Source organism: Lemur catta, chromosome 19 (assembly GCF_020740605.2).
Source record: "Lemur catta isolate mLemCat1 chromosome 19, mLemCat1.pri, whole genome shotgun sequence".
NCBI lineage: Eukaryota > Metazoa > Chordata > Mammalia > Primates > Lemuridae > Lemur > Lemur catta.
Genome location: NC_059146.1, coordinates 29,574,880 through 29,593,519, shown reverse-complemented (window position 1 = coordinate 29,593,519; position 18,640 = coordinate 29,574,880). Strand labels below are relative to the sequence as shown.

The 18,640-nt window shown below is 51.4% G+C and overlaps 2 protein-coding genes across 3 annotated transcripts in view; one reads left to right on the top strand and one right to left on the bottom strand.

Annotated features, from left to right (window-relative positions):
* Positions 1-5,866: 5,866 nt before the first annotated feature.
* LOC123624329 (Fc gamma binding protein) overlaps positions 5,867-18,640 on the bottom strand; it is a 34,361-nt gene continuing 21,587 nt past the window's right edge. For both annotated transcript variants that reach the window (XM_045532013.1, XM_045532014.1), the window contains 10 exons: positions 17,166-17,503; positions 15,957-16,530; positions 15,032-15,648; positions 14,130-14,673; positions 12,493-13,064; positions 11,667-12,240; positions 10,588-10,787; positions 9,398-9,781; positions 6,145-6,416; positions 5,867-6,020 (listed from right to left, as the gene is read on the bottom strand). In XM_045532013.1, the coding sequence (XP_045387969.1) occupies positions 6,011-6,020; positions 6,145-6,416; positions 9,398-9,781; positions 10,588-10,787; positions 11,667-12,240; positions 12,493-13,064; positions 14,130-14,673; positions 15,032-15,648; positions 15,957-16,530; positions 17,166-17,503 (4,085 nt within the window). In that variant the 3' untranslated portion in view covers positions 5,867-6,010. The remainder of the gene's footprint in view (positions 6,021-6,144; positions 6,417-9,397; positions 9,782-10,587; positions 10,788-11,666; positions 12,241-12,492; positions 13,065-14,129; positions 14,674-15,031; positions 15,649-15,956; positions 16,531-17,165; positions 17,504-18,640) is intronic.
* OOSP1 (oocyte secreted protein 1) lies at positions 6,700-7,353 on the top strand. Its single transcript, XM_045532931.1, is given in 3 exon segments — positions 6,700-6,722; positions 6,808-6,875; positions 6,878-7,353. Coding segments are annotated over 3 exon segments (567 nt in total).

Below are 18,640 nucleotides of genomic sequence, written 5' to 3'. Positions count from 1 at the left end.
GATCTAAAGGAGACACGGAGGGAGGCATGCATCTTTCTAGGGGAAGAGAGTTCCAGGCAAGGGAGGACTGCAGGTGCGAAGGCCCTGAGGCAGGAGAGATACAGAGGGTTGGAGAGACAGTGAGGAGTGTGGTGGGGGTAGACAGAGCAAGGATGAGAGGTGTGGGGAGATGAGGGCAGGGAGGTAACAAGTTCAGATTGTGTGGGGCCTTGTGGGCCGTGGTGAGGACTTTGGCTTTTACCCTAAGTGAGATGGAGCTAAGGAAGGATTCTAAGCAGAGAAGGATCTGACGTGGGGTCACTCGCTGCATGTGGGAAACAGACTGCAGGCCTGAGGGTGGGAGCAGAATGCCAAGGAGGGGCCCGCTGCCATGAACCAGGTAGGAGACAAGGATGGGCAAGATCACAGTGGGGCAGAGGGAGGGTCGAGGAGGGGACAGATTCTGCTTCAGTATTGAGAACTTTGTGCTTTTATTTTGTAATATTTTTACAATATTAATATTCACCACTATATTCATTCTGCAAAGCAAAACAGAGTGCTACTATGAGAAGTTACCGAAAACCTCCAGAATAACCCAATAGTCTGTAGCCCAGATATTGAGTCTGTTCCATTCACTGCTCTATCACTGTGGGTGCTCAGTAAATATTTGTTGAATGAAAGAATGAACTCATACTGTTTTGAGTTCTCTGTGCAGGGTGTTCCAGCTGCGCAAGGCCACCAGTTTGTACAGAAACATTCCTGAAAATGTGTTTAGATATTAAGATGGAAAATCTGCTGAAACTTTTCAAAACTATGAGATGAAATAGCTGAGTTGATTCTGAATTTCTAGGAGCTGTACAATAATTCCAATGGGTCCAATTCAGGATAATATTACCAGTTTCTTACGCATTTTACTGTTTGCCTTCTAATTAAATTTTTTCCTTAAAGGATAAAAATGCTCAAGAGTACAAGTGCAGATGTAGGGTTGACAGCCCTGTTTCTTGGAATCCTGGCCCCATTTCCTGGTTCTGAGGTACTACTTCACCTGCCAACTTGCTCTGCAGGCCCGAAATTGGCACTGTCACTGCTGATGTTGTGCTGGGGACACAATGGTGACTGAAGCAGTCCCAGGCTTTTCCCTGCCCTCCTGGAGCTGCCAGTCCCGTAGGGGAGACAGACTGGTTCTGGGACAGTCTAAGGCCAGAGGGGTCGGGTCGGGGTCAGGGAGGCTCAAGTGGACAGGGCAGGGCTGGAGTGGAGGAAGCCTTTAAGGGTTTTTCCCCGATATTTCCCATTTCTTCAACTTCCTCTGAACCTTCATTTTGCCTTCCTGCTCTAACCACAACCTGGCTGTCCCCTGAAGACACACCTTTCCATGCAGCCCTTCCAAGCAGGGGCTGCTTTCTCCTTCTTGGCCTCATGTCCACTAGACCGGTAGATGGGATAAGAGCCTTATCGCTCCTCACTGCCTCTTCTAAACCATTCTGTCTGCCTCCTCCCTAAACCCCTGGCTCTGAAGCTTGCACAGTCACACTGTAGCACCTGCTCCCCTTCTTGCTGCCATCACCATCGACTCCCAAGTCACTCCTGCTCACTGTCATTTTAGCTCCAGGCTAACTGCCACCCACCCCCACCCCCCACCCCTGTCATCACTCTTGGTAATTTCCAAATTGACCACTCTGGCCTCTCAGTGCCTTGACCTCTTCTCCTCCAGTAAGCTTGTCCTCCACCGAACCTTTCCCTCCCACGGTCATGCTTAGCCTTGTCCTGGGGACACAATGGTAACTGTGATAGCCCCAGAGGACACAGCTCAGTGGGGGAGAAAGACCCACCCTGACACAGCAAGAACCCCTAAACCACAGCCCCTGCAGAATCTCAGTTGCATGCATCTCTCTTTCTGCCCGTTACCTAGTACCTCTCCAGCTCACTCCCTCTAAAGCTACTGCTCTGATGATCCTTCAGCCCCAACAATCCATTAAGTCAATCACCTTTTCACTGTTCCTCATCCCCTCATGGCGACACCACTCTCACCACCTGATCTCTTCCCTTTAGAGCACCCCAGGGATCACGCTTCTCTTCTCTCTCCATCTTACGCCCTTGATGATGTGTCCATTTTCACTGAATTAAAAACTGGCAACTCCGACATGTATCCCTCTGGTTTGGATTTCTTCCTTGGACTCCACACTTACATGTCCAACTGCATCTAATTGACATTTTTACTCTGATGTGGCACACACGCACTAACAAATGCATGTTACACATTGCCACAAATTTGGTGGCTTAACCAAGAGGAATTTTATTCTCTCAAAGTTGTCGGAGCAAGAAGTCCAAAATGAAGGTGTCTGCAGGGCCTCCCTCCATCCCCAGGCTCTAGGGGAGAATCCGTTCCGTGCTTCTTCCAGCTTCTGGTGGCTGCTGGCGTTCCTTGGTTTGTGGATACATCACGCCAGTCTCTGCCTCCATCTTCACAGTGCCTTCTCTGGGTCCGTTCTCTCTCTGCCTCCCTCTTCTAAGGATATGTGTGACTACACTTAGGCCTCACCTAGGTAAGCCAGGATATTTTCCCTATCTAAAGATCCTTAATTATACCTGCAAAGATCACTTATCCAAATAAGGTAACATTTGCAGGTTTCAGGGATTGACTCGTTGTCTTTTGAGGAGGGGGCGTGCATTTTTCAGTCTACCACAATACATTTCACACTTAGCACATAGTAGGTGCTCAAAGACATTTATTGAATGAATGACGGAATGTCCACAGTGGCCATGAGGGGTGAGGAAGAGTGGAAAGGTGGTCAACTTGATGGATTGTTGGAGCTGAAAGATTATCAGAGCAATAGGGCTGGTGTTGGGTATACTTTTCAGGGAAAAACAAAATTAGACCAAGTGTCCTAAGACACTTTCAGAGGCTCTTCAGAAGCTATTAAGGCTGGGCTGTTGATAACTTGATGAATTTCTTTTTCACTTTTATAACAAAAGTTTAAACCCTTCACAAGAATCGAGACCATAAGAAACCCCCATTTATTCATCAGCCAGCCTCAACAACCAACACCATATAAAACAGCCTTGTTTTTTTTTTTCTGGAGTATTTTAAAACAAATTTCAATGTTATGCCATTTAACCTCCATACACTTAAGTATGCATCTCTTTTAAAAAATGAGAACATTTTCTTATATCATCATACCTAACAAAATCAACAAAAATTCCCTTATATAACCTAGTAACCAGTCCATATCCACATATCCCTCTTTGGTCTAAAATATGTGATTTTAAAAGTCGCTGCTTGTTCAAATCAGGATCCAAATAAGTTCCCATCATTTGGTTCTCTCTCTCTCTCTCTCTCTCTCTCTCTCTCACACACACACACACACACACACACACACACACACACACACACACATACATTTTTCATTTTTTGGCCAAGAATCTTCAGAGATTATAATTTATTTATTCAAAATCATTTTTTGGAAGTACAACATGAGAACAGAAAAGGGCACATAACTGTACAGTTTTATGACTTACCACAAAAGGAACAAGCCATACAACCACCCCAGGTCTATAAATAGATTACTGGTACCCCCAAAGCTCCCTCGTGCCCCTCTCTTGGGTGTGTTTTTTGTGTACACTCTTCTAACTTTGCTTTCTTCACTTCATAGTATATCCTGGAGATCACTCCAAACAGTTTATAGAGATCTTTCTTATTTTTCATTTATCTACATAGTAGCCCATGGTGTGGGTAACATGTCATTTATTCAACCAGACTAATGGACAACCAAGTTGTCTCTAGTCATTTTTCGTCACAAAGAGTGCACAGTGAACAGCCTTGGGCTTATAGCCTTCATTGCCAATGGGTATTTAGGTTAGATTCATGGTAGTGAGATCGCTGGGTAAAAAGATGAATGCATTCGTAATTTTGCCAGACACTGCCAAATTTCTCTGCATTGCACTTACATATTCTGCATTCCCACTGGTAACATACGAGAGTGTTCTTTTCCTCATAGCCTTGTCAACAAATTATATTGTTAAGTTTTTGTAACCAGGAAAAGTTACAAAATAGGCACATTTGATAGCTGATAGTAATATCTCAGGGTAGTTTCATTTGCATTTCTCTTCATGTGGGCAGAATTGAGCATTCCTTATGTTTTGGGTCCATTTGTATTTCCTTTTCTGTGAACTATTCTGATCTTTGGCCCATTTTTCTATTAAATTGTTGCTTTTTCTTCTTTATTTTTAGGACCTTTTAATTCTTTTTCTGGATGGGAAGTTGATACTAGGTGTGACTCAACAGCAAAATTCAATAGAAAACACTGGCCTTGGTGAAAGACACACCCGGATTCAAATCTAGGCTCCATCAGATACAAACTATCTGCCCTACACCAAGTTATTTAACCTCACTGAGCCTATTTCTTTATGTTTATACCTATTTCACAGAGCTGTTGTGAAGCTCAGAAATTCTGCAGGTGAAGAACTTGACATATTGTGTACATTGAACATGTTTAGATTTCTTTTTTTGTCAATTGCCTGTTTATATCCTCAACCCATTTTTTTTTCCTAATTGGGTGGTTGTCTTTTTCTTATTGATTTTAAGGAGCTCTTTGCATATTGTAGATATTAATATTTTGTTAGGTTTGTTGCAAATATTTCCTCTGAGTTTGTTTTTGGCCATTTATTTATTCAGCAGATATGTGCTGAGCACCTACTATGTGCTATATATTGTGCCAGGTGCTAGGAATAAAGTGGGAAGTGAAGGAGATACAGTCTCTGCCGTTGAGTTACTTCTAATTGGACAGAAAGTCAAACAAAAATAATTGTAATATGTGATAGATGCTAGGAAGGAAGTTAACAGGAGAAGGGGATCCACTTTAGGTGGGGTGGTCATAAAAAGCCTAAGGTAGTTGACATTTAAGTTGACATTGAAGGATGAGAAGAAGCCAGTCATGTGATGAGTTGGAGGACCAGAAAAATTTGTCATGTTCAATAAATTGGAAGATCAGTTTCCCCAATCATAATTGGCAGGGAGGACAGTGACAGGAAATGAGTCAGAGGAAGTTGGCAGGGGCCTTACAGGACAAGGTGAAGGAACTTGATTTTATTATAGGAAAAATGTATAGCTAATGACCCTGTTTATAATCTTAAGGAAGATTCCTCTGGAGCCTGTGAGAACGGATTACAGGCGGGGAAGAGCGGATTGGAGGATATTGTGTTGTCAACATGGGTGAGGCAGACGGCTTGTACCAGGCGGTGACAGTGGGTGTGATAAGAAAGAAAGGCAAATTTCAGGTACGTTTTGAAACAATTCAACATGATTTGTTGAAGAACTGAGTGGAGGACAAGGGGGAGGGAGGAATCAAGAATAATCCCCCATTTTCTGGCTGCTAACCTTGCCAAGGGCTGGTAGTGCTTTTTAGGGAGGTGCGAGGACCAGCATGGGATGGGCTGGGAACAGGTTGAGAAGGCAACCAAGACTTCAGTTTTGACTTGATTGGATTAATGCATTAACTCCTCACTGCATTTTATAAGTACTGTCATTATTTCTACTTTAAAGATGAGGAAACTGAGCCAGAGAGACATTAACTTGCTAGGGTTATAAATTCTAAAGCCAGAACTATTGATCTCTCTCTCCATTTCCACTCCTTCCCTCCATCCAATCATTTATCTTCTTATCCATCTCCTCTTCTAATCACCCATTTTGTCATCTTCTTATTTCCCCATTCACCCTTTTCTCAATCCACCCATCCGTCTCTTCATTCATTCATGCAATCATCCATCCATCCTCTCACCCCGCAGTAAACATTCGTCATGTGCCACATTCCCCAGGCATCTGACACTTGCTGTGCAGAGAGGAAAGTCAGGGCTGAGAAGGCGTGAGACAGACATGTCGGCATGCAGCTTAGCTGAAGATATTTATTCAATGCTCTCACATTTGGCCTCAGTAGCTCAGGTAGGGTGTGCTCCCACCCTGCTATACCCCTCTCAAATATCGCAACCTCAGGGGGATCAGGTCCTGAAGTCTTCATTCCCGGTGGATGACTGATCAGTTGTAACTGCAAGAGACAGAAACTTGGCATCTCCTCTTGAAGACTAAGCGCCCACCCTGACTGCTCCCATCTCATGAGGACGCAGGGACCCCTTCCCCAAGAAGCTTGGTTTCCATACTCCATCTCTCACCATGGGGAGAAGTCCGGTGCTCGCCATCTCTCCGTCTCTGTCTTCCCTTGGGAGTCATCCCCGTCATTGGTCTGGTCCCCGTCGAAGTTTCCACAGGCACCACAGAGCATCCCAGCATGGTCATCACTGACCGTCACATCCAGCTTCCCACTGGTTCTCAGCCACACCTGGACACCTTCCTTCTGTTGGACTAGCGTGGAGCCATCAGGTGTCTGACTCACAGACACAGATGTTAACACCTCAGCTGGGAGATCCACTTGGAGACCGTTCACCTGGGAGAGGTGGGCAAACACAGAGGTGAGGCCAGAGCCACAGAATAGCTGGGCTGTTACCAGGATGGGGACCCCAAGTGAGATAATAAGTTCAAGGGGCTAAATCAATGAGGAAGGTGCCGAAAGAGATGAAGACCTGGGTGGATGCACCATATGGAGAGATGGATACATGAGAAGACAGCTAAGATAGGTGGATCACCTTGGAGCATTCTGTAAAAAGTAAAAATAAAAATAAAAAAGATAGCTGGAGATTTGGGTGGATGGATTGAAGGATGGAGAGTGGATGGATCCACACAACATCCCAAAGTCTGGGGGAAAAGCACTTTGTGTCAGATAAAGAAACAATCCTGGTTCCTGAGTGAGATTTGGCTTCCAATCTGGGCAAATGAAGAACTTTCCTGGGGTTAAGGGGGCTCTTTCTCCTTTATTGCTTCATAGGGACCTGTGCTGAAGACTGGTCAGTGTTCAAGTGCAACGCACCCAACACTGGCTCTGTGCCGGGATTAAACCCACGCTATCTCACAGTTTATACGTGAACGCCGATGAAGTGTATTTAGGAGATGGCTGCCCTGTAACTGAAGTTGAGTCGGATGTTTACTATGAGTTTTTCTACCATCCTAGTGACCATAGTATTGTAACGACAACTTTCAAGGAATTTGTTCTGTTTAAAACTAAAATCAAGTATATCTCAAGAAACTCTGCTGTCTGAACTGAAATGCCTCTGTCGTGTGTCCTCCACAAAGGTGGAGGCTCGTTATGTTATCCAAGGCTGGTCTCAAACTCATGGGATCAAGGAAAGCTCCCTCCTCAACCTCGCATGTCACAGGGACTGTGGGTGCCCAACTGCGGTAGATGCTATTATGCCAATTTCAGGCAGCATCCTCTTTTAAATGAAGTTGACAGGAGCGATGGTGAAACTGGCAGTGTCACCCGATAGGAAACGAGGGTGGGAATACACATTGAGAATGAAGACACGAAGCTGCTTCTGCAACTCGATCATGTAAGAATCTGAATGCTACCTTCCCTTATGTGTCAAATGAGGTACTTTATTGCAAGAGAAGACACTGAGCTGTTCATTTCAATATTGAGAGTCAATTTGAAATCTCCACTGTGACTACATAGGACTGAGCATATAATATGCTACTTTGTAGAAATCTGAAAAGCAGGAATGGAATTTAATATCTCAACTCAACCACTTAAAAAAACTTATTTGTAATTTTAAATAAAATGGCATGATGCCTTATTCCATTCACTTTTTACAAAAGGAGCTGACCCTGCTTTTAACTTTATGGAGTCTTATTTGTGAATAAAGTTTGTACTATTAAAAAACAAACAAACAATCAAACCCCAGGGTCATCCTGTTTGGTTCTAGTTTTCAAAATAAAAGAACCCTTGAGCATGTCCTGTAAGTTACTGGTTCCCTAACGAAAGCAACTTTATCCCTTAGTTTTATAATGTGGATGTCTGAAGATAAGTAATGACTTTAGCAAATATACCAATCATGTGAGAGAATTACCTTTTCCTCATCATAGGCTGCAGACCCAGTAATCTTCTATGTTTTTTTCCTTTAAATAACTATTATCTATATTAGTTGATGAGTTAATCCTTTTAAAGTTAGACTCCCTAGTGAAACTTCTTGGAAAGAGTTCTTTTTTACAGAAAAATGCTCTTGTATCTGAGTTTTCCTCTGCCAGATGATTGGAAAGATATGTCAATAGATAGGAAAGATAGGTAGATAGATTTGAAATGGATGGATGGGTGAGAGGAAGGAAGGAAGGAACAAAAGAGAGGTGGGAGAATAGATGCTGGGAGGAAGGATGGACACAGTGAAGGACAGATGGAGACTGAGTGGGTGGAAAGCCTCCCCGAGCTGCAAGCTTTGCATGTACAAGAACTGGGTCTGAGTCACATCTGTTACCTAGCATGTGGCCTGGCACAGAGGGAGCATGGCTGAGTTTATTCACAAAACTAAACTTTCCCTGGGTACCTTCTAGGTGCCAGGCCCTCATCTGGGTAGTGGGAACAAAGTCGTGACCAAGATGGCAGGATCTCCTTGGTAGACAACATTTCACATGTTTTGTTACAACTTATTGCTGGAGGGAGTAGGCATGTCCTGTGTGACTCCACTGGGAAAGGACTCTTGGAAGCTTGCACCTGGTTTCTCTGGACTTTGCATGATGCACCTTTTCCCTTTGTTGATTTTGCTTCACATCCTTTCACTGTAATAAATCTTAGCCATAAATACAATGATATGCTGAGTCCTGTGAGTCTTCCTACTGAAGCGCTGAATCTGGGGATGGCATTGGGGACTATCACATGGACCCCAGCCTGACCAATCACAACATTCCATCCCTAAGGCCAAAGTGATTGGTTCCAGAGGTGGATATGTGACCCGAACTGGCCCAGTGAGATATAATCCTGGGTCTTTTGTTAGATCACCTTCTGCTAAGGTAGCTAAGCTGGTGGGGAGCTGGCATGGAGCAGCTGGGAGGTTATCTTTACTGCTGTGAGGGGAAAGCCTGTTTAAGAATGAAGTCAATTTGGTGAACACCAAATCTAAAAGATAGAGATACAAATTTCTGATAATACTGTCAGGGCACTTGGATCCAGCCACTCCTGAAGCTTATCCCTGGATTTTCTAGGTACGTGGGCCAATAAATTCAATTTTGCTTAAGTCAACTTGAATTTGGTTTTTTGTCACCTGCAACCAATGGAGTCTTAATTAGTACTAATGTCAAAACTATTATTTGTTTTATTCTTATTATGTTACTTGAGTGTGTTTTTGCTCCTCAAGAGCTCAGCCAGAACAGAGGGACTAAGTTTGAAATATTGAAACAAATAGAAATCCAGAAACCAAACTCCATACCGGGATAAAGAAAACAGATAGCAAGACAGAAAGGCAGCCAGGAATGTAAGGACCCTGCAATAGGAAGAACAAAAGCCCAGGGAAGATATCCAGCATCCCCCCTCCCCAAGCTTACCCACACGCTGTTGTTTGGGGACACTGTCACTATCCCATCCTTGAAGAAGACGTGGACCTGGCCCACAGCCTCGAATTTACCATGGCAGGGCTGGACATGAGCAACCACCCGGTACCAGGGGATGGTGTTCTGCAGTCCTGGGCAGTAGGAAGAAAGCTCATAGATGCCAGGAGGGTAGGTTCCCCTGTGGGCCCCATCAAAGGTGGTCAGGTTGGCACCCGCAGAGAGAGAACAGAGAGCACGGGAGGCCCAGCAGTCCCGGGCTCCAGCCTGAATCTCACAGACACGGCCTTCTGGGCAGCCAGCTGCCTGGCATGTCAGACCGGAGCTTGAGGAACAGGAACAGCGCTCACTGCAGTCTGAGGTCAGCAAGGAGGAGTTTACCTGTGCACAGAAAGGGGCCAGGTTACGGTGGCATGATGAATTGCAAAAATGTCTGCAAGTCCTTCAACCCGCTGTACCCAGGCAGAGTGACTTTGCAGCAGACTCTCATTAAGAAATGGAGTTTATTTCCTCTCCCCATGAATCTGACTCAGTCGTACCCGATCCTCGGACACCTATGGCACAAGGATGACGATCAACCATTTTATAGGTGAAGAAATGAGGCCGTGGAGGCAAATGTGGCAGGCCAAATGGCGGTCCTCGTCCCCGAAACCAGCAAATAGTACCTTATATGGGAAAAGGGCATTTGCAGATGTGATTAAATTAAGAATCCTGAGATGGAAAATTTATCCTGGATTACTTGGGTGGGCTCCAAGTGCAATTGCATGTATCCTTATAAGAGGGAGCAGAGGGAGATTTTTATGACACACCCAGAGGAAGAGGAGGCACAACTTGGAGTGATGTGGCCATGACCAAGGAATGTCTGCGGCAACCAGAAGCTGGAAGAGGCAAGGACCAGGGTCTCCCCTGCAGCCTCTGGAAGAGGCGCCACCCTGTCAACACCTTGATTTCAGCCCAGTGATCCTGATTTCTGACTTCTGGCCTCCAGGACTGTGGGAGAATAAATTTCTCTTATTTTAAGCTACCAAGTCTGTGGTGATTTATTAGAGCAGCCAGGAAACTGCTATAGGAAGGTTGCCTGCATCAAGTCACACAGCCGGGACATGGGGGCAGCTCCTCCGTCCCCATCCTCGAGGAGGTCAGCGCGGAAGCTCCTCCCTCCCTGCCCACCTCAAATCCCTACTCACTGGCAAGTATCGGCCACCGTGGGTGCAGCCACAGTCTTGGACGGGGATGCAGACGCCCTGGGAGAACAGGAAGCGGTCGTCGCACTCACAGCCCTCAAAGCAGCGGGTGGTGCAGCCCGTGAGGCCGGAGAGAGCCCCGCAGGAGCCCTGGCAGGTGCGGGTGCAGACGGAGTAGTGGCTGTGGGCGGGGCACTGGAGCGCTGCAGAGAGAGGAGGCAGGGCAGGGTCACATCTCCACAGGGCACGGAGTAACTAATGGGCCCTACTGCGCACCAAGCCCTAGGCTGGGTGGTGCTGAGGACACGGTGATAAGACAGCCTCAGAGCTCACGTCCAGGGAGGCAGCCAGTAACAGTGAACACGCTGCATTGACAAGGCATAGACACAGGGGTCGGATGGGATGGGGGCACGGGCAGAGGGGTTGAGTGGGATGGGGGGCATGGGCAGGGGAGTCGGTGCAGGGACAGGGGCTGTGAGGACCCAGGGGAAACAGCCCTGGGCTCTGGCTAAGGTTTGGGTGAAATGCCGATTTCAGCTGGGAACACAGCAGGTGTGGATGGTGGCCCTGGGTGTAGGTCCTGCCCTGAGGAGACTGAAGGAGACATAGCTCTGCGCTGGGGCATGAGGGGCTGTTGTCTTGTCCTGGAGAATCTGAGGGGAGGTGTCCCTGCCCTGGGGATTTGAAGGAGAGGTACAGTCCTGGTTTGGGGCCCTAATGGGCTGTGGTCTTGTCCTGGAGGGATCTCAGGGGACGTGGTCTTGTCCCGGGGAGGGAAGGTCTGGGTGAGCCTCAGACTCAGGCTTGATTGTGTGCATATCCTGAACCACCCAACTGTCCCTTTAAGGTCACTGCAGAAAAAGTCCAGGACAGAGTCCCAGGGAAGAAGCGAATTTGAGGTTTGGGGAGACTTGGCCCTGGTAAGGAGTCTGAGAAGGGGGCATTCAGAGGGTAGAAGGGAAAGGGGGACAACGGGGTGGGTGGGCAGGGAGGGCCTGCTCTGAGGTGGAGACAGAAGGAACAGGTCAAGAGATGCACCCGCGCCTGGTCTGGAGTCCACTGAGGGACCCACGGACACTCACGGCAGAAGCTGTCTGTCCTCCAGGACTTCACGGCCACTCCGGCAGCCTGACAGGCTGCTGTGTAGGCTGCCAGGCTGCGGCAGAGGAAGGCTTCATCACCCTTTTGGGCACACAGGTCGTACACGCATTGGCGGAAGTACTCGGAGGGACTCAGCAATGCATGGCAGGTGGCGAAGGGGCCCTGGGGGTCTCGGAGCTGCCCGCAGGAGTCCTTGCTCTCATATGGTGCCGTCTCCTCTGCCAAGCACACGGGGCAGCCTTGGGGCCCGCAGCCCTCAGCACAGCCCGGGGAGGAGCCAGGCGCCCGCCACGCAGCTCCAAAGGCTTCCACGCTGGGGGCTGCTGCGCCACTGGGCAGGACAAAGTCATCGCTCCAGTTGCCATTGAAGTTCCCACAGAGCCCACAAAGTCGCCCACGGAAAGGGCTAGGGATGGACATGAGGATGTGGGCATCGCCATCAAAGAGAAGCCGCAGGTTCTTGGTGGTCTGCAGAACCACGTTTCTGCCCTCAGCAGTCACCCGCACGTGGCCCACAGCCACAGGCAGGGCCACAGCCTCGCCGTCCACAGTGACCTGGGTGGAAGGGTCAGGTAGGTCAGGGACTCACAGAACCACAGGTGAGGCTGTCCCCTCGCATCCCCAGGGCAGAGCTGTGTCTCCCCTTCTCTACCAAACTCCCAGGGTGGGGCCATTCCCCACCAAACCCTCCAAGGGTAGGGCTGTGTCCCCCTCAGAACCTCCGGGTTGGGGCAAGGTCCCTCTCAGACCCCACTGGGTGGGGTCATGTCTCCTCAGAACCCCCGGGATGGGGCTGTGTCCACTCACCTGTGGCCCCCGAGCCAGGGCCACAACCTGACCAGCCACGGTGACCAGCAGGCGTTGGGGCTCTCCAGCTGCGTTCTTCTCAAGCACGATGGTGAAGTCCTCATCCCCAGGCTTCGGGTGGCAGACTTGGGCCAAGACATAGGAGCAGGAGCCATGCAGGTCATAGACACGTCCATCAAGGGTGATGTAGTGGATGCCCCCGCTGGCCAGGCAGCGGCCACAGCCCGTGGGGTGACAGGCCTGGACGCCGTCCTCCAGCCGGCATTCCTCATAGGGCCCACAGGCCGCGCCCTCCTGGCAGCTGACTTGGCCACCTGCCTTGCACTCGCAGCGCCGCTCGCACTCGGGGCCCGGGTAGAAGGCCTCACCCAGCTGGTAGTAGCGGCCATTGTGGAGGCAGCCGCACTGGCCCACGGGCACACAGGTGTCGCCGCTGAGCACATAGCCAGCGTCGCAAACACAGCCCTCACGGCAGGCCGACTCGCAGCCATCGGGGGCGGAGAGGCTTGGGCAGCTCACAGGACAGGAGTTACCGCAGAGCTCGTAGTGGCTGTGGGCGGGGCACTGGAGGGCTGTGGGGACAAGGTGGGGATGAGATGAGCCAGGCAGCCGTGGTGGGGGGAGGGAAGGACAAGGTAGGGAAGAACCAGGCAGGCTTGGGGGGCAGGGGAAGGTCCTGAGAGAGAACTGCCCGGTCAGCTTGGGCGTCACTGGGTGTGGGCATCTGATCCAGCACATCAGACTGGGGGTTCGGCATGGGAGCAGGGGGAGGGGGATATGACCAGGTCCCTCTGCCACATTGTGTGTTAACCTCACCGAGTATTTCTAAACATCAAGTGACTGCCGGGGTGAACATGATCATGTATTCCTGACTGCGACATACAGGATTAGAACCCACTGTGGGCATCTCAGGGTGTGGATGTGACTGCGGTATGGGGCCAGCTGTGTATCGGGGTATGAATCTGCCTAAGCACACCTCCCTGCCTACCTGTGGGTGTCTACCTGGAGCATCGGTGTCCCTCTGACATGATCTGTCTCAGGGTGTGACAGGATAAATCTGACCCAGGAGACCTGCCTGAAGGGACTGCCCAGGACTATCTAACTGTGAGTCTCCGGGTCCGCCTGGGGGCTGTGTCAGACTCCTGATTCTGTCTGGGTGCATCTGACCAGTTTGTTTCAGTGTCTAATCTAGCCAGATACCACTGAAGGTATGCCACCAATTCTATGTCACTAGGTGCATTTCAGCGTGTGAAACAGTCGAGAGGCATCTGACCAGGTATAACCCACTAGGTCTCTCTGACCAGGGGTATTTTGCTGGGTGACTTGGACAGGGCTAGCCACCCGGATCTATATCACTAGGAGATGTGAGCTCATGGCTCACAAATCCCTGAGAGCATACTGGGCCCAGGATTTCTGAGCAGGTATCTGTAACTGAGTCTCCCCCCTGCCCTAGCTGACGTGGTGTATTTGAGTGTGAATGCCAAGGTGTTTCTCTGACGGGAGGTACCTGGCTCAGGGGAAGGAGGGTGGTGATCCCTGAGCCCCATGGAGGAAGAGAAGGTGCTTTCTTGTCTTAGAGTCTTGGGAAGGGCGGAGAAAGACCCCACTAGGTGGACCATACAGGGATCAGTACTCACGACAGAAGTCTGGCCGCCTCCATTCGTCGAGCTGGGCCCCAGCAGCCTGACAGGCTGCTACATAGGCGGCCACGGCAGGGCAGAGGCCTCCCGGGTGACCCTGAGCTTGGCAGGCGTCCAGCAAGCAGGCCTTGAAGTACTTCTCGGGCGGCACGAGGCAGTGGCAGGGCGCCAGCGGGCCGTCGAGGGCTGAGATCACGCCGCAGGCATCTGGGCCGCCAAAGGGCTCCTGCTGCTCGGGCGTGCACGGCTGCGGGCACGGCCCAGGCACGCACTCCCCGCAGCCCGAGGCGCCGCCCACCTGCCAGCCGCTCGGGTTCCCGCCCACCGCCGCCAGGTCGTCCGCGGGGTCCTTGTTGTAGTTCCCGCACAGGCCACAGAGGGCGCCCGCGTACGCCGCCGGCACGCGCAGGCGCACGTTGCTGCTCCCGTCGAAAGCCAGCGAGAGCCCGAAGGTCGTGGTGACCACCACGTCGGCGCCGCTCAGGTACGCGCGCAGGCCCGAGTCCAGCTGGAAGGGCAGCGCCACGAGCTCGCCGTCCACCTGCAGGCGGGGGAGGGGACGGTGAGAGGCACAAATACGGGTTTGAATCCTGGCTCCGCTGCCTGTGGCACTGAGCACAGAACCTCCTCTTATAATCAATAGACACGAAGCCACTGGCTCCTCAGGCTTCTCTGAAGCAGGTACTTTTCTTAGACCCATTTTACAGAGGAATAAACTAAGGCTCAGAGAGGGGGATGCCACTGCTCCAAGCCAGCTAGCTCCTAGGCCTCTACTCTGAACCTCTCCATCATGCATCAGCTAAGCTGTGGAAGGTGCTCAGAGGAATGGGGGACTCCTGACCATCTCGGGCAGCCCTGAGGCTGGCACGTGCTCCTGTCTGGCCCACAGCCCTCCTCACCTGTAGCTGCCGGGGCCAGCGGGCACTCAGGGTCAGGGAGTGATTGTAGATATGCAGGGTGACACTGCGGGTGTAGCTGACAGCCTGGCTGCCCCGATGCTCATTGACTACAGTGACGTTGAAGTTCTCAGCTTTCGTGGATGATTCATTGCAGGGCGCGCTCAGCAGGTACTCGCAGGTGCCTTGGAAGTCGAATCGGTGCCCATCCAGGGTGGTATAATGGGGGTCACCCCAGGCCTGGCACTCAGCCGTGCTGATGGGGTGGCAGCCGTGCTGGCCAGAGGGCAGGAGGGCACACTCCTCACCCTGTCCACAGCTGGAAGGCTTGCAAACCAGTGAGCCACCCCCAGGCCCACAGCTACACCACTGGGAGCAGGTGTCATCATTCCAAAACTCGCTGTTTGCCTCATAGTAGGTGCCATTGGCCCAGCAGCCACAGCCGCCTTGAAGGGACACGCAGCGGTCAGCACTCAACACAAAGCCTGGGTTGCACTGGCAGCCCTCGGTGCAGGGGCCCCCACATGGGGCTGAGGTTGCGGGGGGTGCAGGGGACGGGCAGCTGGCTGGGCAGGGTGGGCCACAGAGCTCGTAGTGGCTGTTCTCTGGGCAGGACATCTCTGTGGGAGGATGAGGGAGCAGGAGGGAGAAAAGCAGAAAGAATAGTGTCAGGGGTGTCCAAGGACAGGGTGGGAGGAGACAGAGGCAGAGAGGGACCCAAACAGAAACAGAGGGAGATGCAGGGAGAAAGAATGAGAAACAGAGACAGAGACAATCAAATGAGACACAGAGACAAGCACCAAGTGACAGAAAGACAGACACAAAGAGAAACAAACAAAAAGACCCAGAAGGACTGGAATGAAACCAAACCAGCCCCACAGAGACAGGACCCTGCCCCCAGCTCCTGCCCTGCTGCCCGAACACTCACCACAGCCGGCCTCTGTCCGCCAGTCCTCGATGACAATCCCAGCAGCCTGGCAGGCGGCAGCATAGGAAGCCAGTGCCTGGCAAAGTATGTCGTGGGCCCCACCGCCCAGGCAGACATCCAGAACACAGCCCTTGAAAAAGCTGTCAGGTGACACTTGGGCATGGCAGGTGGCGAAGGGGCCCCCTGCGCCAGGGGTCAGGGGTCCACAGAAGCCAGGGCCCTTGAACTCCTCCTGCCGGTCCTCGGGGCACGTTGGGCAGGACCCCTGACATTCGTCCCAGCACAGTGGATCCCAGCCTGGGACTCGCCAGCTGCCACCCCAGATGGGTATCGAAGGAGCCCGTGTGCCATTGGGGAAGACCTGGTCATTACTGGGGTCTCGGTCCATGTTCCCACAGAGCCCACACACTGCACTGTGATAGCTACTGGGCAGGATCACCTCCACCCGCCAGTTCCAGTCGTAGCTGACTTGCAGCCCGAAGTCGGCTGCCAGCACGGCCTTTGACGCGCCCTGGGTCACTGAAAGCCGCCCACCGGCCACGGAGACAGGCAGCGCTGTCAGCACCCCGTTCACCTGGGGGAAGGAGGGAGGGAGGCAAACGCCACTTACTGGAGGTGGGTGGGCCCAGCTCCGGCCCCCTGCCTCCCTCTCTTCCTACCAAGGCCTTCCTCACGACTGCCAGTTGCACTGTTATTTGACAAACATTGTGGACATCTGTCCTAGTCCAGGCCCTGGAGAATAAAACCTCACTCTGCTCTTTCTAGATCTCTCTCTTGACCTCTGCCTCCCTCCTTTCTATCTCTGTCTTTGTGTCTCTCCCTGTCTCTTCACCTTGGTCTGTCTCTCTGTCTCTTCTTCCCTTCTTTCTTTCTCTCTCGAGTTTCTCTCTGTCTCTATCTCTTTTCTCTTCCTCCTTCCCTCCTTGTTCTCTGTGCATCTCTGTGTGTCTGGATATCTCTTCCACGCACTCGCCAGCAGGCATTCAGTGCCTGTGCTGTGTTGAAGTCCTACATTAAAGCCCTTAGCAGAGGGCTAGGCTCATTTAATTCCCAGTAAAAAGGTGCTATTTTTGCTGTAATTGCTGTGGGTTTTGTTGTCATTTTGTTTCAGGCCAAGGTGAAGACAGAGAACCCTGAGCTCCCAACTGTGCCCTCCAGGACCCCTCCAGCCCTGCCAGGGAGCTCAGGGGACCATCCTGCCAAACGTACCCGAACTTTGCCAATCTCGTCCTTGTGGATGGAGATGTTGGTGTCGAGGGTAGATACAGTGACAAGCCTCACATAGGACACGGCAGGGTTGCCCCGGTTCTCGTTCTTGGTGGTGATAGTGAAGGGGGTCAGGCCCTGGTCGCTGACCCCCAGGCAGGCAGTGGTTGCCAGCACATAGTTACAGGTGCCCTGGAAGTCAAAGCTCTGGCCATCGAAGGAGTGGTAGTGGGGGTCGCCCCACAGCCAGCATGTGACCTCATAGTTGGGCACGCACACGCCCTGGCCACCCTGCTCTTTGCATGTCTCCTGTGGCCGGCATGTCACACCGTCACACGGGTCTGGGGACAGAGAAGAGAAGAACTTGAGGGGCTGACCACCATAAGGATGGCTGCTCCCCTGCATCTGCCTCAGTCTGTGCCAGGAATACTAGCTCAGAGGGTTAGACCCAGGCCCTACAGCCAAGATCTAGGCTCTAGGGTCCCTATGTCTGAGACCCAGACCCTGTAGTTTTCTGTTTGAGATCAAGTCTCCAGAGTTTCCTTGCTTGAGATCTCAGCCCCAGGGGTCCCTGTGTCTGAGATGCCAGCTCTGAAGCCATTCATGTCTGAGACTCCAGTCCCAGCGTTCTCTGTGTTCAAGACCCAAGCCCCAGGGTCCCCCATGCCTGAGATCCCAGCCACCTGGGGTTCTCCATGTCTGAGAACCACGTCCTGGAGGTCTTTGTGCCCAAGACTAGGGTCCTGGGGGACCTTCTGATCAGAACCCTGTGCCAGGGGTCCCAACATTTGATATTTAACCCTGGGGTCCCATATCTAAGTCATATGGCCTGGGGATCCCTCTGTGCACGACTCTATCCCTAAGGGTTGCTACATTTGAGACGCTAGCCTCATTCCTGAGGCCCTGCCCTGGAGGGTTTCTGTGTACAAGACCCTCTCCCTAGGGTCACTACATCTGTGACCTCAGGTTTTGGAACCCCCGTGTGCAAGATGCCAGCCTCCAAATTTCCTCCTCTCCTCCTCTGCCAGTTATCCACTTGATGCCTCTCAGCTTCAAATCCACCCACGGTGTTAGGATTTGTCAGTAGAGGGCGCTAGAGAGTCACTGCAGGACGGAGGAGCTCCTGGTCCGGATTCCCGCCTGCTCTGCCCTTCCAGCTCCTGCCTGGGTGTGGGGCCACAGTCAGCGAGGTGCACCCGCCCCAGCTGGCTTCCCAGGGACGAGTTTCCTTCTTGCCAGGTCCGGCCAGCACAAACCTCTCTCCCACCCAGTGGGCTACGGCTGCACCCTCTCCAGTGAGATCTGAATCGGCCTTAGGGTGGGGGGCCCCTTCCCAATTTCTCCATCCTTGCATGCTCTGAGTTAGCCCTAGAAGGAGGGGCTCGTCCCTATATCTGCTATGCTCGTACTCTTTAGTGCTCTCTTTACCCTTTAGGAGTCAATTCCCTATTGCAAGTAAATAACTCTTTACGTTAAAC